The sequence below is a fragment of the Martes martes genome, assembly GCF_963455335.1.
Source record: "Martes martes genome assembly, chromosome: 10".
NCBI classification, from domain to species: Eukaryota; Metazoa; Chordata; class Mammalia; order Carnivora; family Mustelidae; genus Martes; species Martes martes.
This window is the reverse complement of record NC_137898.1, coordinates 76,734,158-76,751,215: the sequence shown is the minus strand read 5'-3', so window position 1 is coordinate 76,751,215 and position 17,058 is coordinate 76,734,158. Positions and strand designations below refer to the sequence as shown.

At 47.3% G+C, this 17,058-nt stretch overlaps 1 protein-coding gene across 3 annotated transcripts in view; it reads right to left on the bottom strand.

Annotated features, from left to right (window-relative positions):
* Positions 1 to 566: 566 nt before the first annotated feature.
* FAT3 (FAT atypical cadherin 3) overlaps positions 567 to 17,058 on the bottom strand; it is a gene marked incomplete at its 5' end in the record, with an annotated part of 479,253 nt that continues 462,761 nt past the window's right edge. For 2 of the 3 annotated variants that reach the window (XM_080817518.1, XM_080817519.1), the window contains 6 exons: positions 567 to 1,221; positions 1,836 to 1,871; positions 2,423 to 2,482; positions 4,588 to 4,701; positions 8,176 to 8,831; positions 10,697 to 10,850. In XM_080817518.1, coding sequence (XP_080673644.1) covers positions 599 to 1,221; positions 1,836 to 1,871; positions 2,423 to 2,482; positions 4,588 to 4,701; positions 8,176 to 8,831; positions 10,697 to 10,850 — 1,643 coding nt within the window. In that variant the 3' untranslated portion in view covers positions 567 to 598. The remainder of the gene's footprint in view (positions 1,222 to 1,835; positions 1,872 to 2,422; positions 2,483 to 4,587; positions 4,702 to 8,175; positions 8,832 to 10,696; positions 10,851 to 17,058) is intronic. The other variant, XM_080817517.1, reaches the window with a different exon arrangement.

The window sequence follows — 17,058 nt, the reverse complement described above, 5'->3', positions numbered from 1 at the left end:
CATGTTACCCAAACCTAATTTTATAGCTGAAAACTGGACAGCTTATTAAAAAAAAATAGAGTTGACTTTAAAGGCTTCAGCCCATTTTCTTGTGTTTGTTCTTTTTTTAATAATATGTGTTTCTCTTTTCTTTCCCCTAAGAGACTAACTTTTCCAACCATCATAACTACTGTTTTCATCCCCTCCCCCCATTGGCTCAAAATGACATGCAACAATGCGTCTTTGCTCGTTGCCAGTACTAATACTGCTCGCTCTGCTGCTGTAACCCTTCCCGGGTCCCGATACTGCACAAAGCCATACAAGATGGGCTGTATAACCTAGCAGGTGGTTTATTCCCCCTGTAGAAACTCAGTGCCCTTGCTTGGTCGTGAACGCAGGTACCTACTGCAAGGCTATCCGTCCCAGCTAAGAAACTCTCGGAGCCTTTTCTTTTCACCCAGCTGGATAGGAGCTTGCCCGTGACCACGGGACTTGTGAAGAAGTTCCCCGGGGGCAAGTCCCTGTTCCCGTCAGGCTGCTGGCCGTGCAGATGCGAGCCCCACCTCCTTCCCGCGGTTTGGCCCCAGACTGCACCGAGGGCCCCGGGCAGGCGCGCTGCCTACACTTGGGTCTGGTGTTGAGTCTCGATGAAGGGAATGTGCAGGCTGGCGAGGCTGAGCTCTCCCACGCTCTCGTAGTCACTCATGGCGGCTTCGGAGTCGTCAAAGCCGCAGCTGGCCGACACATCTGAGGACGAGGTGCCTCTGGAATTGTGCAAGGATAGAGACACGCTGTCGGCGGGGCCTGCCGTCTCTGCGCCCTGGTTCATGCCCACGGCAAAAGTACTAAATTCACAGGCGGCAGGTGGGCCCACCAAATCCGTGTCGTTGGGGAATGGGTGGGGAGGGAGGTACTGGCTGGGGTGGAACTGGGGCCTCCTCCTGCAGTCGGGGCTCAGTGTGCCGGCCAGTGACACAGGCTGGGAGGGTGGCAGGGCCTCATACTGGTCTGGGAAGTCCTCAGGCAGGGGCGGGGGCAGCTGGTCCTGGTTCAGGAACTCCTCCTCGTGCGGGGGAGGGTACTCGCTGTCGATGTCGTAGCCGCCCAGGTAGTAATCGCTCTCTAGCTCCCGCGTGCTGCCTTGCTGGGCCGACCCTCCCTCCTGGTTCTCATAGTTGGGCACTTCCTCTATGTCCGACAGGCGGGCCCCGGGCATCCAGTCGGAGGTGTCCCAGTGATAGGCTGTGGGGGAAAAGTCATGACAGTCAATTTCCTCCAGACCAGAGCTGGGGCAGAGCTCGGAAAAGGAGTGGACGCGGGGACCTGACATGCAATTAACATCCCAGAGACGCTAAGACTCTGGGGTCACGTGCATGCTCCTTCTACGGCTCTATCAGGACCACGACCCGTCATGCTCTGGCTTCCTAGACAGTGAGGCGATGGCGACTCAGAGAGAGAGTGCCTGGTGCCACAAGGGATGGCCTACCAGGGCATGCGGAGTAAACCCGGTTCCCACACCCCCTCCCTGCTAGCCTCTCTTCCTTTCTATATGCTAAATGCAGAGCGAGGCTGGCAGCATGCTCCCGGAGAGAGGAGGGGTATGGGCCCTACTGTGGTCCCTGGAAGGCAGGGAGATGTGCTGCAAATGGATGAAGGACACACACGGTGGGGACGCCAGGGGAGGGATGCTGGTGGGATTTTCGCTTCCAATGCCAAGCACACAAGACACCTGGAACATGCAAAATGCAGATCAAAGAACCCCCGGAAAGGACGGAGGGAGAGGGACAGGGGAAGAACGAACTCAGCAGTTCAAAACGTGGAAGTGAAATGTTATGCTGGGGTCGTGGCAGAGTCACCTCGGTTGTAGTTCTGTCCTTGGTCCATGATAGACACTGTTCAAATACAAAGCGAGAGGTAAACCCGATAATCCGGGCCACATGAAGAGGGTAAAACAGAACATTTCAGAAGATAAAAACATGCTCCTGTTTCTCCTCCTTGTTCTTGGGGGAATAAAAGGATAAATCACACCTGTACCCACCCCGAATTGCATCAAGTCACTAATAAGAGTTACCTGATTGAAATCAGTCCCCATAAGATTACAGCTTGGAATGCTTTCTTAAGTATTTCCAGCTTATAATAGGAGCTCAGTACATACATGTTGAATGTAAGAACGAATTTCTTAGTAATATGGATTCTAACTGATTGGGTATTCTTAGAAGGGCTTTTATAAAAAAGAGTACCCCATCTATTTAACAATTTACGAACTAGATTTTTTTTTCCCTTCAGAATGGAAAAATTCACTCCAACCCCTAGAGAAACAACCAGTGTCTCCGAGGTTGCCGACTGATTAAAAGCAACCCTGGATCAATGCAACAAGGAAGCCGAATTTCCAAAATGATAACTCTTTTACACAAGAGAGGCTATGGAAGAAAAAAGTAAATACCTTCATTCTCTATAGTGTCAACTACATTGTTGACAAGCTGAATGACAGTCACAATGGACGCTTGTGGCCAGGAAAAGCAGACAGAGGGGAAGGGAAGGACAGTTTCTGGTTAGTCACATATTTCGGATAGAAGAGAACTTCTTTTCACAACAATGGCAACATCAAAGGCACAGCAGGCAAACATCCAAAGCCTCCCCAGTCTGCCCATTAGGCAGTGTTCTGGTGCTCGCTTTTATCTGGGGGTCCCGGGGATCCTCAGAATGGAAGGGCCACGGCAGCAAATCTGGAGCCGGTCCTCGGAAAGGCACGATCGACAGGAAGGGCTGGATCATAAATTCACACCTCATGGCCCAGTGAAATCAATCTAGGAAGGCAGTGGCTCATCAAGTTCAAGCTAATTTCTCATTAATAACTCCCAAAGGCTCTCAGGGGAAGACCTTGCTGTTCCCACGGATAATTATTTGTCAGTCAGCCATGCCGCTCTAAACCAAATGCCAGAGACTGAGGACCAGCTCTGCAGGACGGATGGTGTCATGCTCCCATGATGGCACAGAGAGCCTAGAACAAACCCGAGGCCCAGCGTCTATCGGTAAAGCAGACGGAAGTCAGCGTCTAGCCTCTGAAATTGTTAGAGTCTGGGAAGGAGAATTCTGTGCTCTATATGGGGTTGCTTTCGCACCCGATACCAGCAGGTTGCCAGAGAGGCAATCAGGCTTAAAATTCAGTTGCTGGAAATTCCTACTGCCACCCACTTTCATCAGGAATGATCCAGAAGGTTGAGCATGAAGGGTCAAATGTGTGAGCTTAAGGGCGCACAGAGCAGAGCCCATGAGAACTGTCAGCCAGGTAGCATCACGAGAACTCTGGCCAAAGTGGAAGCTATTTGTTCTCGGCTGCTTCTATACAAAATGCCAAGCAGCACCAGCTTTTCTTTGGTTGGAGATGAGGGAAGGAGTAAGCATCATGGCAAACAGATCTGGAGGTATGCCCCTGACCTTCTGAGAATGGTCAGAAGAAAGCCACTGTTATGTGGTTTGTTACCCCAGCAGTCAGATACAAGCAGGCTCTGTACCTCTCTGGAATGCCAGGTATCGGGGTGGAAGAGATTGGGGGACGAGGGCGGTGAAAATAGACTATTTTACTTCCGTTATTGTATCTATGGCCTCGGAGCTCCCCTTTTCCTCTATTTGCCTGGGGTGCAAAGACTACATCTTTTCCTTTTGTACTTCTGGGCTCAAAATACTCAGCACAGGGTTCAGCACGTAGGAGAAAAGTGGCTGCATTTATGGGTTGTGTGATTACGTTAATTGATACATATTCAATTTTTGCCAATGGCTTATTGGGAGGGACATGAAATAAGGTATTGACTAAGAGAATGTTGTCTCTGGGGATGACTACTGGAAATTAGTCTTAATTCACTCCATATAGTAAACTCTCACTGTTTTGTGACCATTTCTGCCCCACCTCCTGGCCTGGGGAGACCAACCCATCCTCCAGAGCAGGTTCCTGAGCTCAGAAAACCCAGTCCAGCATTAGGACCCTCTCCATAAAGATAAGTTCACAAGAGTTGATGGCAGCTTTGGAGTGTCAATGAGGTCCAGGAACCATATGGAATATCCATTTTTCTAAGGAGCGGATTGATAGTCACAGTTTTCATAGAGACTCCAAAGGCCCATGACCCCGGTTGCTTATAAGGGGACTTTAGCTGAACGACAACGCCACTTCTAGGGGAAGGAAGTTCTAGGGAAGGAGGTCTTACCGCTAAAGGAATTTCTAATGATGTGGGGAGGTTGGATGCACAGCGAAGGGTGATCAGATCACCAGTCGTAAAATAAAAAAAATTAAAAAAAAAAAGAAAGAAATCACAATTTTCTAGAGAGGATCATTTGGGATGAGGTGGTTCTAGCAGGAAAAAATCAAAGCGGATGCATTCTTGGAGGTCACGGAACTTGGTCCACCTCTGACAAGGACCCCTGGCCTACCCATAGCAGGTGCTCCTACCGCGATGACACCCCACAATGGGACCAGCCCCCAAAGCTGGTGAACATGCTCTGAAGTCCATTATCAGGTCCAGAAACAGAACTGGTCACCACACCCTCCTCCCTACCCACTGTCAGCACTGGGGGCAAAGCCACAGGGGAACACAGCTACTACCGAAGGCTTACCATTGTCGTCGCCAGAATCCGACTGGAAGGAGCTCAGGGACTGAACCTCAGAGTTGCTGCCTTTATTACTGCCTGCGAAGCAGGTCACTTCTCCGGGATCATCGACCCCTTTGTCTTTGCGGACAGCCAGAGAGAAAGCAGAAATGACACCGGTTACCTTGTGCGGATGTCTAGCCCGCCCGCCCCCAGAGTTCACTTCTCTGAGCGCTTTCATTTGCTTCGAGAAAATAATTTAGCTCCACAATAGAAAATTGATTGTGCCACTGGGGGCAAAGGTCTGTCAATCAAGTGATTTACATTATGGATTCGAAACCCTTAACCCGTGGTAAACGAGCTTCCAGATCGCTGACAGCCGAAAGGAGCTGTTCCCTCCTCAAAGCGAGGTGACTAAGTGAAGAGTGAAGGCAGGATGAAGCGGCTGGGCTGCTCTTTGCCATTCAGAGTTAATTTAAATCATTTACATGAACCGACATGGTGTCAACACCAGGTTAAATGAGATTACTTATAAAATAAGGGTATAAATATTTTATAGGTAAGAATGCCATTATATTCCTCCCAACTTTCATCTCTGGGGAGCGCGTGGAATTCTCCGTCTTGCCTCCTAGAGGGCAGCGTCACACCGCTTTTGGGAACGACCGTGTTTGGAATCTGTGTGGTAAGAGGGCAGTCAGCGGGGTGGACCTGTTCTCATCTGTCCACTTCCCCCTTTGGGCTATCCAGAGACAGCCTGAACAACACACACACACACACACACACACACACACACACACTCTACAGGGCTATTTTCTTATTTGATGGACTAAAGAAAGCAATAAAAACAAGCCATATCTTGAAGTTGTCAAGTAAAAAAAATGAATTAGTTGCCTAGAGATTGTCTTGCCAGCTAACTCTGCCTTGCTTAACAAAGAAGGAAATCTACTCAATAAAAACATAACAATACTTTTGGGGGAAATGTGAGTTTTGGCCTGAGGTAAATTCTGGAAATAAAGCTGTCGAAGGATCACCAGGAGAAGCTTCAAATCATCAGGAAACATGATGGGAAGAAGAGACAGGGACTTGGGATTAAGGGAGCAGTTGTTCCCTTTTGTGATGGTGGAAATCACTGTTTCCTTCACAAAGGGTGAGGTTAATATTAGGTACCGAGACTCCACATCTGCTGTCAGATGCCGAAAGCACAGCAGGACCAGGAGCTGGATAAACAACTGATCTAAGTGGAGAGAGACACCTGAGAGGAGTTCACCTCCCAATAGCCATGCTGCCCCAAATACCAAGATGTGTCTCAGAAAAGCACGGGGTAATGGCCAGGCTTAGCGCCAAACACCAGGAAGGGAACAACAAATGATCCATCCCGGTGAATGCCGTGCATAAAACTCCTTCCTCCACCTCATTTATTCCAACCTCTCTTTTTTCATTGTTAAATAAAAAAGAGCCTTTCCAAGAGCTGGTGGATTGGCAAGGCTTTAGTGAAGTCATTTGACAAGGAATGCATTTATAGTGAAAATCCAAGGGCAACAACTTACAAGAGTGTCTATAGGAAGACAGACTCTGCAGATAGTATGGTTGGGTGGCCCCAGAAAAGAACAGAGACCCTCCTCTGTCATCAGGGGTCCTCTCCCAATTTATCCCTCTCCCTCCTGCTAAAGCTCCCAACAGGAGTGTTGGTAAGAGCACAGGCTGTGGACCGTGATGGGCTGGGTTCTAGTCCTCATCACTCCTTCTACTACCTACTTGTTCTTAAGCTGTGATCTCACCCATCTGCTCCTCCAATTGGGGACCCACATGGGGCCCTGGGAGGATTTAAGAAGATCCAACATATGGCAAACGTTCACCTGCTGCTTCCATTGTCTCCCCAAAGCTCTTTGTCCTTAATGTTTATATTCTGGATTCTCTCTTGACGACCCACTGAAACACTCTTCAGATGACCAAAGATCCTCTAGGTGTCAAGCACATTGTTGTTGTTGCTTTTTTTCTTAAGCCTGTGTCCTTCTCGACCATTTTACAGTACTCAACCCGGCTAATCTTATCGAAAGTCTTGGCTTCTGCACAGCTGCCATGTCCTCTGTTGCTACTCTCTTTGTTGGCAACTGTTTGCCTCCCTTCTTGGCCTCTGCCTTCTGCCCACCTCCCATATGTGGGCATCTCCAAGTTCTTTTGGAGGTCCAGTCTGGCCATCTTTATTCTTGCTCCCTCGGTAAGCTCATCACTGCCCTCCTTCCCCAAGATTCAACCATCATGCAGCCAGATGATGTCCAAACTTTCATCTCTAGCCTCCTCTTTCTCCTGAACAAGAGAACCTGTCAGGTAACCCTCATGTGCCCCCTACCCTCATCAAGCTTTCCTGCTTCTGGAAGGCCCTCTCTAATAGTTTCCTACCAAGATCTAACTTATGCTTGAAGACACAGCAGGAATTACCCCTTTCTCCCCAAAGATGCCCTTCACCTCCTCTGCTCACAGGCTCTCCAGCGTCACTTGAAAACAGCGTTCCCCCAACCCTCTACCCCAACATGTATCATAGTACTAAAACCCCAGCCTTTGGAAACTCCTGCTACAAAGACAAATCTGCTGCTGAAATATAAAGCCATATGGCCTGATGAAAAGCCACAGGTTACAATAGAGCTTGCATTAGCTTCATCTTCGCTGTGTTAGGACAGGGAAATCAAACACCATTGCTCAATTAGAAGTTCATTAGCTGTTCATGGAAGATAGCTAACTAGTCTCTGCTTTCCCTCCTCTTTGGTCCTTTTTAGTCTGTTCTTCATGGGTCAGTCAGGGCCATCTTTCAAAAATGTAAATTTGATCATGCTGCTTCCCTGCTTAAAAACCTGCACTCATGTTGCCATTAAAATGCATTCACGTTCCCTTGTTGCTCACCAATCTCCAACTACCTTGACCTCCTTTCTGTTCTTCAACATGTCAAGGCCTTTCCCACCACAGAGCCTTTGCACCTATGGCTCTCTGGCTAGAATATTGCCCCATGAGGCCTGAAGGAGAAGGAAACACCACTCTGTGGACTGGACTTTTCCTATCTTGAGGTTCACCCTCTTATTTCATGGATGATGCATTCCAGCCAAACAGAATGGCTGGTCTTCCAATTGTGTGGGTCCTTCTGCCTTTCCCCAGACCTTTAATCTACCATGGTCCAACTCAGTTTTCTCTCTGCACCTCTCAAGTCTTCACCTTAAGTCTAGAAATACTCTCTTCTTCTGACCTTCTGGAACACGTTTTCTGTATATCACTTCTGACGCCACACTGCTTGCATTACCACCAATGGCATGCTAGTGTGAGTACAGCATGGGTTTTTAGAGCTTGCAGCTCCGGATTGGCCCACCAGTTCTGCTGCCTCTTCCTAGCTCTGTGGCCTTGGACACCTGATGCATGCTCCCGGAGCCTCATTTTCCCCATCTGTCAAAGAGGGATAAGAACCAGAGCAATTTCTCTGGACACTCAGTGCCAGAACATGTCACAGGGAGTACCCTGCCCAGGTGGGTTCTCTCTCCTTTCCCCCATTTCCTTCCCCAGTGCCAGGCACACCACAGCTCCCTAGCGACACTAAAGGCACAAGCGGACCCACGAGGGCCTCCTACTCACTGTCGGTTCCTGCGTCCCAGCCATTCTTCCTGATGGAATCGCAGTCAGAGCGGCAGGGCGACACGGCAGGCAGGTTGGGGGCCACGCTGCACACGACTACACCACGCCTGGCCGTCAGGATGCGCGGGGACTCAGGGTGGAACGTGGTCATCTCCTGGTGCTCGCCCCCCAGCCCGTCCACGATCTTATCCAGGTTGCTCCTGGAGTCGCTCTGGAAGCACGGCGTGTAGGCCATGGGGCGCACCGGCACCTGCGGGGGCCCCACCTCCTGGTAGACGTTGCGGCCGTCCCCACTGCCGCGCAGGTTCCGGAACGGGATGCCGTTGCTCTTGTTGAGCAGGGCGGCCGTGGCGGGGTCCTGCACCAGCGTGATGTTGTTGCGCGAGTAGTTCTTGCGGAAGACCTTCTTGCGGAAGACGATGAAGAGGATGACCAGGATGAAGATGACGAAGAGGACCACGGCGATGCCGATGAGCTCCTCCTTGCCTACGTACGAGTGGCCGGCCTGGATGTTGGGCACGACCACAGGCCGCAGCCCGCAGTACTGGCCCACGTAGCCTGGCGTGCAGTTGCACACGAAGGAGCCGAACACGTTGACGCAGGAGCCCCCGTTCTCACACTCCTCCCGCTCGCACTCGTTGACGTCCTCCTCGCACCTTCGGGACAAAACACAAACCCCCTCTCAGACAGCAGGCCACGCAGCGCTGTTCACAGCGGCCTTTTTCACAAGGAAGTACAGTGCCCCAAAGTCACGTGAAGGGAGACATAGAGTGATGCGTGTGTGCACGTGTGCGTGTGTGTGTTGGTGGTGGAGGTGGCCCGAGTTGTCATGGTGAGTTAGGGTACTTCTCCCAACCAACCGGATCGCTCCCAGAGAGCCCGACCCCCTCCAGACGGGAGCAGGGCGAAGACGTCGGGAGGGGAGAGGATAAAGAACAGATGTTGCTCGAGAGGGACTGGTCTCCGGATCCTCGGGGCCGGATGCACTTCAGGGTTTAAATTTTTGCAATTTGAGAAATGTCATGCAGTACATGTCTTTCCCGTTCTGTAACACACCCACCCCACTGCTCGAACTGGTGCTGCCCTAGGACCCCAGAATGAAACTATACCGTGCCTCTATGACAAAACATATGGACATTCACACTAAATCAGAGAAATAAAGACTAGAAATAGTCTTGGAGCAGTTTTGGCCGGTTTTGCCACCAAATTAGTTTGCCACTAACTTATCCTCAACCCTTTTAGTTCTCTGAGCTTCTAAGATTGAACTGCAGAGGAAAAGCAGTGAACCTGTATAACTTATCCAGGCTTTCCCAAGAGGAAGAAATCCTTGGTTCTGATATTTTCCTCAACAGTTCCGGTAATTTTTGGTCCCTCTGGTAAGTGCGTGTGTGTGTGTGTGTGTGTGTGTGTGTGTGTGTAGGGTGCATAACAGAGAAAGTGGACAGGTGGAGGGCTAAAGATCTATATATCTTACAGATTCTGTGCTTACCATAAAGGTTAATACTAATGCAAATGACCAGGAAAAAATGGTTAAAGCATTCTAATGAAAAATAATTAAATCAACTTTATTCTCTTTAAAACAATCTGTGACTCCCATTGAGTATAATTGTAAGGCAAACATTCCAGTCCTTTTCGTTGTTAGTTTAACATTCCATGAGAATATAGACCTCACTCCTTCACCTTTCTCTTCACTTCAGCAATTGCTTCGGTGTGTTCTTTTAAAAGGCGTGATCACTTATATCTTTGGTAATCCACCTTTTAAAATGTAGTCAAACGTCCCTAATTTGAACAGATTGAGGCCAGGTCATTTGGAAATTAGAATCACAGAGTATTTAAAAATAAATGCAGCTTTATTACTTTAAATTACATCCAACCATTCAAAGTCCGCTAAGTATTTCCTGGTAAAGTCCTCGGGAGATTTGCTTTAATGAATACGTAAGACTGATCTGTAATTAGAATATCACTTGCTTGAGATTACATATATATACTTCTAAAACGATCAAGGATGGTTGGAAGTGGCGTTTTACTAAGAGCTTAAAACATTCCCTTTCCGTTTGGCTCACACTTTAATTTCCCTCATTTCTTGGGGGAGAAAGGGTTTGCAAAGGAAAGGTAGGCTCTAGTTTCTCAGAATGATCATAAAACGTTAGGCGGTAGAGTCCAGTTAATGAGTTCTGGGGAAATGGGTAGTACGTCTGCTTCAGAATTATACCGGAAATATAAGGGGTCATAGATGATTTTCTTTAAAAGAACTGTTTTCCTAACTACAGAACACATAGTAATTATGTAAAAATTTGCAAATAGAGACATATAAAGTTAAAAAAGTATAAATTACTAACAACCCCATTACCCAGAGATAATCCCTGCTAACAGTTTGTAAGTCCTCTTTTTGTAAAGGTATTAACCTTATGCCTGTCCTACTAGTGGTAGGTAAGTCTTTTATTCCCTCTAATTGTTTACTGTTTGACTTTCTCAGCAACAAGAAGCAGAGAGGAAGGCTTGTTTGCACAATCTCACTTACGTGACTCCAGTGAGCCCAGCTTTGCAATTGCAGATGAAAGTGTTCCCTATGGGGTCGCAGGAGCCTCCGTTCTGGCAGGGGTTTGGGAAGCAAGCTGTGATCTCCGACTCACAGTTCCTTCCAGTGAACTGTGAGAGACAGGTACACTGATACCCTAAGAGACAGAGGTCCTCATGAGCCAAAGTGCCATTGGCAATGGTTGGAGTGCAGGGACTTGGCCATCACCCCCCCTTCCGGACTCCTCCTAAACCAAATCCTCGGCGGGGCCCAGATTCCAAAGATGATTATCGTATTGGTTATTTTGAACTTGGGGCTCATTTGCCACAAAGATGCCAAGTAACGCTTTGGATCCCCCACTAGTCCACAAAAATGCACCTAATTAACCACAGGCCTAAATGAGAGTGAGGCCGGTAAGAGACACCCAAGGAACAGACTCGGGAGAGCAGAGGCCAAGATGGGGAGGAGACGCTTTCCCCAGCACACTCCTTCATAAAAGGCAGGATGCTTCCAGGGAGGAGCACTTTACCCTAGGTACCATGCTAGCTCCTTTCCTGAACCTCTCTCCCAACCCCATACCCCTTCTCTGCTTAGCCAAGAACCGCAATTCCCGCCTGGAGAGGAGGTGAGGGGAGGACAGGTAACATGCGGATATATATTGACTCAAATGAGCCTCAGTTTCACAGATGCACGGGGAAATGGAAGAATCCCAGCCTTCACCCAGCTCCTGTATTTGGTCCCTGATTTTCACATCTTTGTCCACTTTCTCTATTTCTGCTCATGAACCCATCAGGAGGAAATGGGGAGTAGCATCCTTACCACCAGGAATATTAAGTGTCAGAGAAGGTAAGATTCTAAGAGGACAGTGGCATTATTTACCTCTCAGAGATGGAAGGGATGAATAATTAGCAAGGGTTTTCTTTTGCCTACTTTAAAAAAATTAAAATTCCTTTTCCTATTAAAGGTGTAGTGCACATAGTAAAGAGTCCGATGGTTCTCGAAGTCCCACTTAGTACAACAGCAGCCTATATACCATTGAACAGGAAAGCTGACCTTTGAACAACATGGGTTTGAACTGCCCCTGCTCACTTATGCATGAACTTTTTACAGTCGGTATTGTAAATGTATTTTCTCTTCCCTATGATTTCCTTAATAACATTTTCTTTTCTCTAGCTTACTCTGTTGGGCGAATACAGTATATAATACGTAGAGCATACACGATATGTTTTCATTGGCTGTTACGTCATCAGTAAGTCCTCATGTCAATAGTGGGCTATATTCAGGGGTTAAGTTTTGGGGAGTCAAAAGGTATACAGAGATTTCGGCTGTGCAGGGGATCGGCGTCCCTAACTCTCACGTTCTTCAAGGGCCAGCTGTGCTTATTGCTAATTCAACACCGAACTCTTCATGAACTAGTTCTCTCTGGGGGTCGCTGTTTGGCCTGGTGTTCTGTATTTTCATACACTGGAGAAATCTTTCCTCTGAGGCCTTCTGACTGACAGCCTCTGAGGCTGCTGTCCCTGGGCTCGCCCTCTCAGCTCTCCTGGGCTGGATCTAGTGTTTTGGTATCCCCTATCTTCCTAATTTCTTGGCTTACTCTCTATTTCCTTAGGATCCATCCTATGGTAGCTGAGAAAGGGTTTGCAGGTCAATGTCGTGAGACCGTGCATAGCTGGATATGTCTTCACTTCACCCTTACCCCTCTTCGGTAGGCTGTGCCCCGAATTCTGGACAGTTCCTTCCATGTGGGCTTCGAGAAATCCGAGAACTTTTGGTTCTTGAAGTTTGTATGGGACCTGGTTTCTTTTCCTCTACAGCAACATGGAGGATCTTCTCATGGCCCCCAATTTTCTGAGATTTCACCATGATTTGCTGTAGTGTGGGTTTATTTCAATCGGCCCTGGGCACTCTGGAAATTCTTGTCTTTTAATTTCTTCAGAAAATTTAATTATTTCATTGATGATTTCCATTCCTTTGTTTCCCCTGTTCCGTCTTTATGGAAGTTTTATGATTTGGATCTCAGATCTCCTGGACCTTCCTCTAATTATTTTTCTTATATTACATCTCCGTGGGTTTTTTTTTTTTTTCTGTGCTTTCTGAGATTCTCATCGTCTGAAACTTTTACTGAGATTTTCATTTATGTTGTCATTTTCCAGGAGCTCTTTTTTTGTTCACTAAGGTTTCGTGTGTGTGTGTGTGTGTGTGTGTGTGTGTGTGTGTGTGTTTAAACAATAGCACAATAACATCCTGCTCATGTTTTGTGGTTACAATATCTTATCTCTCGAGGATATTAATGTTTTTATGAAGTTTTCTCCCTGCACAGTTTTCTCCAGGTTGTTTTTTCTCTGTTTCTTTGCTTTGGTCTCTGCGATGGTGAATTTCATGTGTCAGTTGGACCAGGGTACGGTGTCCAACTGTTGGACAAACACCAGTCCAGGTGATGGGTGTGAGGGTATCTGTGGATATGATTAACACTTACAATCAGCTGACTTGAAGCAAAACAGATTACCCTCCATGATATGGGCTAGATCTTATTCATTCATTTGACTGCTTTAAGGAGGAATTCTGCAGCAACAGAAATTTTGCCTAAGTTTCTAGCCTGCTGGCCGGCCCTGTAATTTCAAATTCAAGACTACAAAATCAATTCTTCCCTGAATTTCCAGCCTCTTGGCCTACCCCATAAATAGGTGATTTGCCAGCCCCACAATTGTATGAGTCAATTCCTTAAAACCTATCTATCTGTCTATCACCTATCTAACGGTCCTATTGGTTCTGCTTCTCTGGAGAAGCTTACTACATTCTTTATCTTCCAAATTAGAGGATTTCCTACCTTGTCCAGCAATCCTTCCTAATCAGCTCAGATTGCAGAGTGGGGCAGTAGGAAATTAGAAATCTGATGGGAAGCTCTGAGCACATGAGTGGGGTTTGTCAACTGTGATACTGTGATACTGTTTGAGTACCACCGGGTTGGTAAATTTCCCCACTTATGACCCTTATCACCCGCCCAGAGGGAGAGTGAAGGCCTGGTTTCTAACATTGGGAGGACTGGATGGTGGGAGAGGAGGGATGGCTGTGGGTCTCAGCATCCAATGAACACATGAGATTCACTTCTACCCACCCCAGTTCTGACCAAGTGCAGGGCAGACCCAGGCCCTCCCTGCACCCTGTCTTCTCACCCCTGCAATCCACCATCACCTTCAGGCTCTGCCAGGGCGTGAGGGGCGTGGTTACCTGGCTGCACAGAGAGAAGGCGGGAATCTAGGGTTCTGACTGCCTCTCAAATAGGTTTTTGACCAGTTCTTATTTTAAGCACTTCTCCTCATCTCTTACCCTTCTAGAAGTGACTAATGCTTCCAGTTCCTGAGCCTTTGGGGGATTCAGTTCCCAGACTCCGTTCTACTGGTCAACATTTCAGCCTCTTGAAGCTTTACTTCTCTGTTCCTTACCACCTGTCCCTTTGCCTCCCACCTTCACCCTTGGTTGATGCTGTCTCCTTTCCAAGTCCCCTGACTCCTCGGGGCTTCTGGCTTATGAAAATGCTCTTACTCATGTGGTGGTGGAATTGCGATGGAGAGCTGTCACATTACCTGGAAGTGACCAATGAGACTTTCCTCATTTCTAAGATCTTTTGTAAATGCTGTAAATAACCATTCTCACTCTTAGTTGAAGGGTTCTTGGGCTAATCTCTGTTCCCCAGTGACTGAGGTTGAGATTATATAGATTGATTTTTTAAAGTTTATTTATTTATCGATTGATTGATTTTAGTAATCTCTACACCAAACAGGGGGCTTGAACTCATGATCTCGGAGATCAAGAGTCACATGGTCTTCCTGCTGAGCCAGCCAGGTGCTCCTATAGTTCGATTTCTATAGGCATATCATAGTTAAAAATCTCTGGATTGAAATAGTATATGTGCTCGTTTGTGTGTACTCAACCCACAAAACAGAGATCGCTCACATATAGGGGGACCTTATGACCGTCTGGGTGTTCCTACGTTCCGAGAAAGACTTGCCTTTGGGAGGCAGGTGCAGGAGGCAAGAGAGAACTCTTTACATTCACAAAAGGCGGGGGCCGTGTGGTCCCAGCCTCCCCGGTACCAAGAAGCACAAAGGGCCAGAGATTGAGGCTCCAAGAGAGAGACATGGTGCTCTTGAATGCAACAACAGTGAAACACCAGGGAACAAACTCTTACGGAAAGAATATTGTTGATGCAAACTGTGTCCAAAGGCAGTTGGCCTGATGTCTGTGGACAGGCTGCAGGAGTTTGAGGTATGCTTGCTTTAAATTATGCTGACTTGGAGTTTTTGTTGTTTTTTTTTTTCCCAATTTGGGAAGCTGCTCGCCCTAATGGAGTCAAATGGGATTGATGAAAACAGTTAGAACTGGGAAAATGTGTCTTTGTGTCACCTGGCTAGTCCTTGGCCAGAAAAGCATGCCATTTAGAGGTAGAGTAACTTGTGAGGATGAATTAGACTCCCTTCTTGACTAAAGGCAGGGACGCCACAACCACAGGAGAGAACTTAAAGGAACATCAGTGACGAGGTGGGAGGGAAGCCAGAGGGGCAATCTAAGGCAAGGTGGGTCAGGGCGGGTAAAACTCCCCCCTCTCCAGCTCCCACTGGCAAGCTTCTGACAATTCCCCAAATAAAGCCACAGCAGAAGATGTTGGGGGGAAGGGAGGCACAAGGAAGTCCTGTCTGGAAAGAAGGGACATTTGAATTACTATCATGGAAACTGGATTCTAACTAAGGTCATGGGTTTGATTTCTTTGATTTGATGTCTCGGTGCCTTGGAAAATCAGAATTTAAAATGAGGCAATACCTCTAGTGCACTATTTTACTCCCACACATTTTCTTCTGCATTTTGTCATTTTCATTATCTTTTGTGGGCTAGCCAGTGTTACTGGATGCGGCTGCCAGTCTGACTGATTAACCTATTCACTGACTGAGTGCCTAAGCCACAGGCAGTGGTTGGCTGGCGCCTGCTCACACTGTTGTGAGAACGGACTGCTAAATGGTCGGGCATTTGGCAGGCCCATCGTAACACCCTTGGTAGCCTGACGTGAGTCACGGTGGGAGTATCTACATTACAGAAATCAACAAACAGTATGAACTGGGGCTTCGATTTCTAGAGAGCTGGTTCCCAGCACACCCTGCAAGAGGGACTAAGGCAGGCACTGGGGATACAGAGATAAAAATACACCATCCGCACACATAAAGGTAGCTACAAAACCACCATGAGAGCAGGCACGGGGTGTGGCAGGAGTACAGAACGGGAACATTGGATCTAGGCTGGAGCAAACCACACCTGACAGAGGGGATCTCTGCTTTACATCTGAAGATGATGACGTCGATGACGACGATGGCAGCTGACACTTGTATGATGCTTATTCTGTGCCAAAAACAGTTCTAAGCACTTTGCATCTACTAACTCATCTAATTTTGAAAAGAAGGCTGTGTCGGAGGTACTATTTTTCTTTCCATTTTCTAGATGAGGAAACTAGGGTACAGAGAAGTTGATTACTTATTCACGATCATGAAGCTGGTGTGGATCTGACTCCAGAGTCCCCAAACTAGTCAATATCCCCTGAACTGTATTTTTAACAACTGTACTACATTACAGTCTCTTTCTGGATTCTCTGCTTATCCAACGACAGAAAGAAGCTGTCTTGTATCTGCTCGTAGGATCTCAAAACCATGGGGCAAAGGAGGCAGAGAATCTTTGGAAAAAAATAATGCTTGTAGAGCCTTGAATTTGGAGTTTTTATGTTAACACAAGGAGAGGGGAAAGTGACTGGATCTTATTTTAAAGTGGTCAGATTTTTCTTTAAATGAAAGAAGAGTGAGATCTATTGTGAAAGAGGTTTCTAGATCAAGAGTCACTGTTATCACAAAGTTTTCCTTATGATCTCATTCTCCTGGCCTGGGCCTATTATTAGTAATTATAGAATATCAATAAGTCTGCCACAGTGATACTAAGGGATCTAAAGCTATAGTGGTTTAAAATCACTCTGAGTCATTTTATGAAGGACCACAATAACCCTAGGAAGGAAAAATGAAAAGTCCCATTAACATTTCAACTCTATGGGGGCTGGAGAGGTTAGTGGTTCGTTCGAGTACGTTTAACCCGTAAGTGACTGAGCTCGAGCTTGAATCCAGGCTCTCAGAGTCTCAAACATTTCTACAAGATGATATCAGCGTTGAAACTCATCAGGAGTGGGAACTTATCACTAGCTAGGAATGAGGAGGGGAGTGTACTTAGACCCCACAATGCACCAGGGAGAAAAGGAAGATGGACATCAGACATCCCTCTGGGAGCCAAATAATCATTAAATAGTAAGATACTGGCATCATAAAGTTTCTGCT